The following is a 10,855-nucleotide window of genomic DNA, read 5'->3' as shown; positions in this document are numbered from 1 at the left end:
CCCTCGGCCCGGCGGCCCTCTACGCACGCTGTGCTCCACTGCTCTTGTGGGCGGGACGAGCCCGGTTCCTGCTGGTGAGAGGCTAGAGGTCTCCTAGGCGGGTTCGCCGCTTTTTTAGGTTATCCTTTCCGAGTTTTTCTTCTGCAAAAGACATGCAGCCTGCAATTCCTACTGCGTCTGCAGCGGTCACAATCACCTCAGCCGCGCTGGACTCTAGTTTTGGATCTGCCCGTGAGTCTGCGCCAATCCGGGACTCGTCGGCACGTCCTGTTCCTCGGAGGTCTTCCCGGTAACGCGTACTTGGTGACCGAATTCACAGAGACTGGCAGGACGAATGTCTCGTCGAACAAGTCTATACACCTGTAGGTGGACCCGCAAGGAGAGCGTCACCAACAAGGGCTCGTGTGTGTGTGTGTGTGTGTGTGTGTGTGTGTAATCAGGGACTTCTGTTGCACTTAAAAATGTTTAACTATTGGTGATACAGACATATGGCACAAATCATTAGTGTGTTACACTATTGAGACTAATTCGGGAACCAATGCTTCCATGAAGCCGCATAACTGCTTAAAATTGTTAATTTTATTTTTATTTTTTTTTTTACAGTCCAGTCGTTACCCCCTTCCGGGTCCGCCCTCCCACAGTTCCTCATCCCATTCCTCCTACCCATTCTCCTTGAGAATGCCCCAGCCAGGCCTCCCCACTCCCAGGGGCCTCAAGTTTCTCGAGAGTTAGGTGCATCTTCTCCCACTGAGGTCAGACCAGGTCGTCCTCTGCTGTATATATGTTGGGGCCTCAGATTAGCTCATGTATGCTGCCTGGTTGGTGGCTCAGTGTCTGAGAGATCTCAGGGGGCTGGGTTAGTTGAGACTGTTGGTCTTTCTATGGGGTTGCCCTCCTCAGCTTCTTCCAGCCTTTCCCAAGTTCAACCACAGGGGTCCCAATTTCAGTCTTAAGGGTTGGGTGTAACTATCTGCTTCTGTCTCAGTCAGCTGCTTGTTGGGCTTCTCTGAGGGCCACTGTGTTAGGCTGTTTGTAAACACACCATAGCATCAGTAATTGTGTCAGGCCTTGGAACTTCCCCTTGAGCTGGATCCAAATTTGGGCCAGTCACTGGACCATCTTTCTCTTTGGGCCAGTCACTGGACTGTATTTCTCTCAGTCTCTTCTCCATTTTTGTCCCTGCATTTTGTCCCATTTTCTTTTAGACAGGGACAATTCCGGGTCAGAGTTTTTGACTGTGGGATAGATACCCACTTCCCCCAACCCCTCAGACAGGATTTCTTTGTGTAATGGCCCTGGCTGCCTGGAATTTGCTTTGTAGATCAGGTTGGTCTTCAACTCACAGAGACCTGCCTATCTCTGCCTCCCTAGTGTTAAGATTAAAGATATACACTGCCATGCCTGGTTAGACGACCTTCTTTAGGTTAGGAAAATTTTCCTTTAATAGTTTTGCTGAAAATATTTCTTGAACTTTGACCTGGGTTTCTTCTCCTTCCTCTATTCTTATTATTCATAATTTGGGCTTTTCATAGCATCTCAGATTTCCTAGATTTTTTTTTTTTATTTAACATTTTCTTTGACTGAAGTATTCATTTCTTTTATCTTGTCTTCAGTGCTTGAGACTCTGTCTTTCATGTCTTGAACTCCGTTGGTGAGTTTTACCCGAGGTTCTGTTCATTCATATTGTCTTTGAGTCCTTCAAGCATATTCATAATAGCTGTTCTAAAGCCCTTGTCTTGTGCTTCAGTTACAGTGCATTTCATAGTACCCACTGTCGTAGGATTATGTTGCAGTGAGCCACAGGGAAGGGTGCATTGTGATAGTATGGGAAATTCTAATTTTAAGACATTTCCAAAGATGAAATTCCTTCAGCAAAACTTTTTTCTTTGAGAAAAGGGCTATAAACCAGTGTTTAAAGTTAAAAGTATCAAAGTTGAAAATTCTATTAAGTTGGATGGAGCTATAATGACTACAACACATCAAAGCTCTGACTTGGCCTTCGGCCACTGTACTAGAGTGGTGTCCACGTCTGCAGGTGCATTTATACTGGTGAGTACTGGGGAAGGAAAATAAGCCACCATTAAATGACTTTTAATTCTAGCAAATGATGAATGACAACTTAGCTGTTTGGATGCTGTTTCAATAGCTGGAATTTGGGCATTTGGGGTATGTAACACATGTTTTCATTTGTAAAATACTCAGAAAGATTATGCCAAGAAACAGCTTACAATATAGGGTTAAAATATTTAATTTGCGTGCGTGTATGTGTGTGTGTGTGTGTGTGTGTGTGTGTGTGCATGCGCATACACATGGATGCATTTATGTATTGGTATACTTGGAGGTTAGAAGTGGGTGTTAGATACCCTGAGCTTGAGTTGCAGTTGGCTGTGAGTCACCTAATGTAAATCTGGGATTCTACCTTTGACCTTTGCAAGAGCAGCAAGTGCTCTTAACCACTAAGCCATCGTACTAGCCCTTAAAGATAGGATTTTTATCATACATATATGGTCGAAGAACATGATACAAAAACATGTTTCTTCAATAAAAGTTACCACATAATATATTTAATGCGAAACTACTGAAATGTTATATAAGACATCACTAAATAAAATGTCTTTGTCCGGAAAACCATTTATTTTAATCTGTGCACATCTTTGTTATTTCCCCAAAATAGATCTTGACTTGTTACTTAGATCCTGAAGGATAAGCTTCCAAGGACCAAGACTCAACATCAGCTGCAACAGGAAAGAAAAAGTAAAAATTATAATCTTTATTTCAGGGACTTCACAGTTAACAACAGTAGTTAGTAACAGCCTTATCAGGAGAGATAAAATGACAAATATGTATGTATCACTACAGTACAAAATTAAATGCTCATATATATACATATATATTTATGTATGAGAGATGAGAACTTGAGTAGCCCGTGGATACTAAACACAGGAAAACTTGGCCAAAGTAGGTGAGTGGTAAGAGAGAAGGTGGAATAGCCTGATGGCAGGCACTCTGACTTCTAGTCTTCATAAGGAATGATATTTCCTCCTCTAGGGAGTGGTAAGCCAGCGAGAATCTAGTTATGGGATTTAAAATGATGCTTGTCAAGTGACACCTTAGGAAGTCTGATTGCTTGACTAAGTATCAGTAGATGATTGTTGTGTTTTTGAGGAGGTTGATGGGGCAGGTATTAATGGATTGTTGAGGAAGAATGAAAAGCCATGGAGGCATTGAAAAGCCACAGAAATGCAGGCTGAACAGTGCTCACTAGGGATGCCTGCATCTGCATGGTTTTAATGTTGAATCTTTAATCCGAAGGTAGTGTTTGCTATTTACAGTTTGTCTTGGAAATTGACAGTTTACTCTAAATTGAACGCATACACATTGACAACATACCTTTATCTACCTCTTTAATTATGTCTTTTGCCATTTTTTGCTGCTTCTGAAATATCAGATTTTATAATGTTAAACAAATGATACTGTGGGAATGATATATCACTTAAAATATATCTTTTATGACCTCCCTCAAGACCCATTAAAGTAGAAGCCTCTTAAAATATATACACATATGAAAGAGATCGAAGTGGAATCACCAAATAAATGGAAAGAACAACACATCTCTTGCCACTAAGTGAAATGTTCTGGAGCTAACTGTTTAATTACAGAATATATGGGAAGCTACACTCTGTATTGTATTACTCCACTTAAATTGTTATCACTTGAAAAGCTTTTGTCTTATTAATGCCCCCCCAAAGGGTCTAACATAGTACCCTTCACACAGTAAATACTTTGTGATGATAAGGAATTAGTTTGTAATATCTATAAATTTTTGATGTGAAGCTTTCTTTGACTGATCGATTTTCTATTATTTTCTTTCCATGACATTTCTATTACAGCAGCATTAGTGAGTGTTGTAAATGGAACAGCTGAAGAGGAGGAGAAGATTTTACTAAAATCAATTGACAAACTGGGTACATTGACACACACCTATAACCTTAGCACTAGGGAGGTGGAGTTAGGAAGATCATAAGTTCAAGATCAGCCTGGGATACATAGAGAGTTTGCAGCAAGTACCCTGGTCCAATGGGCTGCATGAGGGGCCAAAGCCTCCAGCTGGGTGCCCATGGCTGTGTTGATGTCTGTGGCAGGTGGTACTACTGAATGCCATGGTTTGTCCTGCAGCCTGGACCCATGTTGATATCTGTGGGTCATGCTACCACTGGGGGCCATTCTGATCTGAGTGGTCTGCCCTGCTACCAGAGGCATGGTAATGTCTAGGTCCATGCTGCCACTGAAGGCCGTGTCTGGGTCCATGGTCCTACCTCAGCCGAGAGTTATGTTCATGGTCTGTACTGACACCAGAAACTGTATGGAGGCCTGTGAGCTATAGTCTCCTCCCTGATTGTGAAGGACAATGAGGCTACTTTTGCTGTGATATGAATGACCGCAGATGCAGCTGAGAGGGAGGGACATAGAAGGCTTCAGTGACAACCCCTACCTCCATCTCCATCCCTAACCCTAACCCTAACCCTAACCCTGCCCCCAAGTCCCCCAAGTAACAGCTTAGGCAGGAAGCCACTAAAGGGAACTCTTAAAACGTGTGATGAGGATGCTGAAGTGTAGGGATGGGCATAGGGGAGCGGGTGGGGTGAGGGTGTCCAGGAAGGGAAGGAATCAATTTTATTTAAAGGACAAGCCACTGAGAGTGTGACCATGCTCCAGTGAGTATACAGATAATACAAATTGAACTTTTAAAAAATTCTTATTTTTTACATTTTTGGTGTGGGGAGGTCACAATGGTGGGGACACAGGCATGGGAGGACTGGGAAGCACGTGTGATCTGGGTGGATGATGTGAACCGAATCATTCAGTGGGGAAATCATTAGTCATTAGCAGTGACTATGCAGATAAATCTTTGAAAATTGATGAAAGAGTGTTGTATTGAAGCTCTCTTAAGTCTAGCATGATTTGACAAACTAACACCCCACAAGGAAACCATCTACACGTTAGAACTATTAGGATAGGGTTTTTTATACTTCACCTTAGCTAGAAATACTGAAATAACCCTTCCTTCCCCAAATGAAAGTAAAATAGCCTCCCCTCCCAAACTTTTCTCTGTATTGTGTACATATTTATACACTCACTCACCATACCCTTGAAAAATGACATGAACCCTGATTTTTCTGGTGGGAACTAATGAGAACATTTTTACATTTTCATTATATACAACAATTTACAGAGACATTCAGCTTTCGTTCTCCTTTGTGTGTGAGTGTGTTTTTGTGTGTATGTGTGTTTCTGTGTGTTCATGTGTAGACAATGTGTGTGTGCAAATGTGCATGTGGAGGCCAGAAGATAGTCTCTGGAACTGTCTACTTGGTTTTTTAAAAAATGTGTCTAGTGGAGTGGTTAAGAGCACTGTTTGCTCTTCCAGAGGTCCTAAGTTTAATTCCCAGCAACCATATAGTGGCTCACAACCATCTGTAATGGGATCTGATGCTCTCTTCTGGCATGAAGGTGTACATGCGGATAGAGCAGCCATACATAAAATAAATTTAAAAAAACCTTAAAAGAATGTGTGTGGTGAATGCATGTGTGTATATATAAGTGTGCAAGTGAACTTCTCTGTGGGTGTGGGTGTGGAAGCCAGAAGCTGAGCTCAGGCACCCCCCTCATCATTTTCCAGTGTATTTCTGAGACGAAAGTCTCTTTCTCTGGATCTGGGTTCAATGGCTGGCTCATCTGGCTGGCCAGTGAACTCCAGGGATTCTTCAGTCCCTCTCCCCCAGCACTGCGATTGCAGCTATGTGCTGCACAGCCCACTTCTTGTGTGGGAGCTAGGGATCCAAACCCAGCTTGCCTTGCCTTTGCAGCAAGCACTTCATCCACTGAGACATTCCTCCAGCCCCTCAGTCTCTGTTCTGTGTGCAGAATTCTAATTTCATGACCCCAAAATATGGAACTAAGCTAACAAGTGATGAAAAATACCTGTTGGCTAGGATTTTATACTCTCCCATATGAAAGCACTCATTTAATTAGGTTCTTCTTTAATCTATTTGTCAACTGGTGCCTTAGAAAACTTAGATGTGCTCTGCTATTGTATTGTTAGGGTATGAAGACTGGCTTGATCCCTGTCTTTGTCAGGGTTTGAATCCCTGCACAAACATCATGACCAAGAAGCAAGTTGGGGAGGAAAGGGTTTATTCCGCTTACACTTCCACATTGCTGTTTATCACCAAAGGAAGTCAGGACTGGAACTCAAGCAGGTCAGGAAGCAGGAGCTGATGCAGAGGCCATGGAGGGATGTTCCTTACTGGCTTGCTTCCTCTGGCTTGCTCAACCTGCTCTCTTACAGAACCCAAGACTTCCAGCCCAGGGATGGCACCACCCACAAGAGGCCCTACCCACTTGATCACTAATTGAGAAAATGTCCCACAGCTGGATCTCATGGAGGCACTTCCCCAACTGAAGCTCCCTTCTCTGTGATAACTCCAGCCTGTGTCAAGTTGACACACAAAACCAGCCAATACAATCCTCATGACTTGCTCTGCTTACTTTATTATACTATCCAGGTCCACTTGCTCAGGGGTGGGACTGCTCACAGTGGGCTGGGACTGCCCCCATTAATCATTAAGAAGATGCCCCATAAACTTGCTTGCAGACCATTAGATGCAGACATTTTCTCAGGTTCCTCTTCCCAGATGACCCTCGCTGTGTCAAGTTGAGCAAATGCTAACCAGTGTGCATCTCCAGGGCTCATGGGGATTCCATGCAGCTTTACAGAAGATTCTGATAGAATATATTTTATCTGATAGCAGTTCTATTTAAAGATTGGCCATTGCTTTCACTCAGGGAAGGAAAAATGGAGAACCTTAGGAGAACTTGGTTAAAACCCAGTATTTGAGGAAAAAGAGCAATACTGGAAATCTCTCCTCTCTTTCTATACCTATGTACATAAATGTATGTGTACATACACATGCATGTGCCTATGTATATATGTGTGTATATAGGAATACATACATGTACATGTATATATATATATATATGCCTAGGTATGTACATATATATACCTGCATATAAGTAATATGTATGTCTATATACAATATATGTATAGATATACACAATAATGAATTAACATAATCACTTGTTGGTCCTAGATTTTATTCTATTTTGGTTCTTAAGTTTTAGATATGTTTGTATATAACATGAAAGTCGAAGTAAAGTGAGTGGGAGAGGAAGACAGTGCAGGATAAGAAGAGGGTTATGATATATACTTGTATGAAAACTTTAAAAAATAAACTAAAAATGGGTCAAATATGATGATGATGATGATGCAAGAGTCATACCTTGAGACTGTTGGGAGAGAACTTATGGGAACAATTAAGGACATAGCCACAGGCAATGACTTCTGAATGGGATTCAGATGGCTCAGAAAATAATAGCAAAAACAGACAATGACCTACATAAAATTAAAACGCTTAGGCCTAAGAACTTAGCTCAGAGCAGAGTGCTTTCCTAGGATAGGAAAAGACAGAGAAATCTTATGCACACTGACAGAAAAATTAAGTATCAAGACAGATAGGTCATAGGAAGGGGGAAAAACTTTGTCGATTATCTACCTAGCAAGGGATTGATACTTTGCATACATACATAACTAAACAAGAGCAAATAAACCAGTGAGTAGAGGGTGTGAAGAGATACTTTCAAGCAAACATGTAGAAATGGCTAATTAATATGTGGGACATGTTCAATATCTTCAGCAATCAGGGAAATTAAAATGTAGAACTACATTGAGAATCCATTCAGACACACTCACCAAAACAAGAAATGTTGATGAGGATGTGGGACATAGGAACCCTTAAAACCACACTGGGATTGTATATAGATTACTTTAGTCACCATAGAAACCAACACTATGCGATTCATCTCTGAGTTAGTGTACAGCAGCAGTTCTGCATCTCCAGGTTTGTCATAGCAGTATCCACATAGCCAGATTATGGAGCCAGCATAGATGGCCAGTCAACAGATGGGTGGATAAAGGAAATGTGAGATATATATGTATTATGGACTTAATTTTTTTCTAGGGGTTAGAAAGATGGTTCAGCAGTTAAGGCCACTTGCTACCCATGCTGAGTTCTATTCCTAGCAACCACAGGGTGTTTTTATAAACACCTGTAATTTCAGAGCCAGGGGCTCTGACACCCTCTTCTGGCCTCCATGGGCATCAGGCATGAATACATTGCACTTACATATGTATAGGAAAAGTCCTCAGACACATAAAAAAAGTTTCTTTTGTAGAGATCCTGACTATTATAGCTTTTACTTACCATGCGTAAGTCAACTAAACAGTTCAATATCTTACCAAATGAAAAGAATTAATATTACTGTCAGATACCAGAGTTGAAATGCCAAAGGACAGAAGAGAATTTACCTTACCTTGAGTAGACTCCTCTGCATAAGCTCAGGAGAAGGCTGAGGGCTGGATATGGCAGGCTCTGGGTTTCTGCTTGCAATGAAGTTAGGGTTGCGGTTTACATAAGTACCATGCTGGGTGACACCAGGACCTTTGGAGACAGGCCTTGTAGTAAGAGTGTTCTGTACAGTTCTGTTCCATTCTGTCACCAGCAAAATGTCTGTCCTGACTTTGCTTAGTTTGTTATTAGTGCTGTGAAGATTGCAAATAGTAAATACTTATGCCCTTGTTCCTAAATGAGCCACTCTTTAGAAAGTATTTCATAATTGCCCTTACCAATGTCTTAATGCTGAAAACACCTTGGAGCATACTGTTGGCTCTCAGGTATAGGTTTAAACTTACGGTGAAGAATTATATCTACTTCCAAGCTAACTAGTAATTCAGAGTAGGAGAGATAATGCCTGCCAGTGATGGGTGGCTTCTAGAAATGTCCCACTTAATAAAACTGATCATGCCAGTAGAAATAACTGCTTTTAAAGGGCAAAAGTGTAAGATGATGCTATGCTCACATTCTTGACTATAATCACCATTGCACCATAGGAAACCACAACAAAATATCCTGTGGTGATCCATGGCAAATGTATACAAATGTACAAAATGTATACTTAAAAAAGCAAAACTCACAAACCAGCTAGAAATAGTTTATGCAGTGAAGCAGGTTGGGTTTCAAAAACTAGTGAATGAGCAGATTTTCAAGTTTTTGCTTTCACTATCTACAGTCCACCCATAACTTGGGACAAATTAAGTATTTGGTACAGAGGGATAATTCAGAGCAGCCGCCTCTGGGATAGAAGACGGTTCTTCTGAGGATTTAAAAAGATGGGCAGTTCCTGGAGAGGTTAGCTTCTTTTGCCATTTCCAAGGTAGGACTTGCTGTTTCCCATGCACACATCCTGACACTGGCCCAGGGATTATGTTTATATTATTATTATATTTATTATATTATGAATGGAAGTTTGCCCATCATGGGTTAACCTTCCCCTAGGACTCAGGTCTGCCTTGATCTATACAACTGAAAAGCTTGTCTATAGGTAGCTCTGTTGGTGACACCAGAAACTCAGTAGACACATTGGCAGGCAGTTATTTCCCCAGGAGCGAGAATGTGGCCAGAGGGGCAGTTACTGTGGGTAATTTTGGGTGTATTTCTAAGAAAGTAGTTAAATTGTTAATGTTTTTACTTAATGTTAACTTAACTTTATGGTAATATAATTGCCTTAATTAGCTGAAAGACCAATGTGTCATTAGGAGAGAACAGCACAGAAAATTAAAATTAGAAAGGGGAGTAAGTGTTTGGCAGCCACGCTGCCAGTGTAGGTTTATTTCCTGCATTACTCTCCGGTTATTATTTGCAGTTTGCTTACATATCCTACTTAATCTTCCGAGTTTGTTTCGGTGACTGTTACACAGTAGGGGCGAGTGGAGTAGGTGAGCTTATGGGATAGCATCTTGCTGAGCTTCTCCCCTGACTTACTTGATGAGCTTATGTGACAGCATCTTGCTGAGCTCCCGCTCTCTGACACAGCGCTGCTGGTATTTCTCCACCTTTCTCGCATTGGACTCTTTCTCAGCTTCCAGTTTCTCAAGCTCAGACTCAAGGTCTTTAATCCTGAGTTCCATTTGACTCATTACCGAGTCATTATTACTGTCTCTTAATGCCGATGCATGCTTTTTATCTTCTAGTTTTGCCTATGGAATATTAAAAGGATATACTTTTAAAATAATTACATGTAACACTCAAAATACTTAATGTGCTTGCTCTAGTTTTGAATAATTGATTCCCAGTGTGAAATAAGATGCCAGAGTTTAAACTTTCAATACCAACCCCATTAAATCCAGATCATAAAATGATAATTGAACTTCGTTTTGGTTGGAGTGGAGCATGAACCCGGGGCCTTCTGGTACTTCTGAGCCACAAATCTTAGTTCTGCATTACTCTCATGCTTGCCCGTATGCAACCAGATAGTTCACACAATAGATCAAATTTCACCCCTCCTCCCCCAACAGTATTAACTTAAGGATAATTCAGAAGCGCAGTGAAAGTGTGTTGTATTCCAGTTTCTCTTTCCCTCCTAGGGGTATTGTTTTAAATTGCCTAAAAAGATGAAAATAATTATTCTGAAAGATTAATTGTATTTTAGTGATGGAAATGGAAGTAATTAAAGGGATAAACAGATGTCACCGGCCTTCTAGAAATTTCCAACACCAGCTGTTATAAGACTCACAGAGGACACACACATGCAATTCAGTGAAATTAACTTAGGATGTGACAGTTCTGTTGTCTTATAAAAGTGGCTGTCTGTCTTTTAAATGATGGCGTCCCCCCTCCACCTCAAAGCAGATACATTAAAACTAATAGAAGAGAAAGTGGGGAAGAACCTCGAGCAAATA

General features: G+C 41.2%; 1 protein-coding gene across 10 annotated transcripts in view; it reads right to left on the bottom strand.

Annotated features, from left to right (window-relative positions):
- Nucleotides 1-2,613: 2,613 nt before the first annotated feature.
- The window catches only part of LOC116102886 (ankyrin repeat domain-containing protein 26-like), an 88,883-nt gene continuing 80,641 nt past the window's right edge, over nucleotides 2,614-10,855 (bottom strand). For 7 of the 10 annotated variants that reach the window (XM_031388126.1, XM_031388129.1, XM_031388128.1 and 4 more), the window contains 4 exons: nucleotides 9,939-10,153; nucleotides 8,431-8,659; nucleotides 3,391-3,436; nucleotides 2,614-2,735 (listed from right to left, as the gene is read on the bottom strand). In XM_031388126.1, coding sequence (XP_031243986.1) covers nucleotides 2,686-2,735; nucleotides 3,391-3,436; nucleotides 8,431-8,659; nucleotides 9,939-10,153 — 540 coding nt within the window. In that variant the 3' untranslated portion in view covers nucleotides 2,614-2,685. Of the gene's footprint in view, nucleotides 2,736-3,390; nucleotides 3,437-6,532; nucleotides 6,784-8,425; nucleotides 8,660-9,938; nucleotides 10,154-10,855 lie in introns of those variants that run through there. The other 3 variants (XM_031388133.1, XM_031388134.1, XM_031388135.1) reach the window with 3 other exon arrangements.

The sequence above is a fragment of the Mastomys coucha genome, unplaced genomic scaffold (genome assembly GCF_008632895.1).
Source record: "Mastomys coucha isolate ucsf_1 unplaced genomic scaffold, UCSF_Mcou_1 pScaffold21, whole genome shotgun sequence".
NCBI classification, from domain to species: Eukaryota; Metazoa; Chordata; class Mammalia; order Rodentia; family Muridae; genus Mastomys; species Mastomys coucha.
Note: the sequence above shows the minus strand (reverse complement) of the source record. Positions and strands in the feature narration are given on the sequence as shown.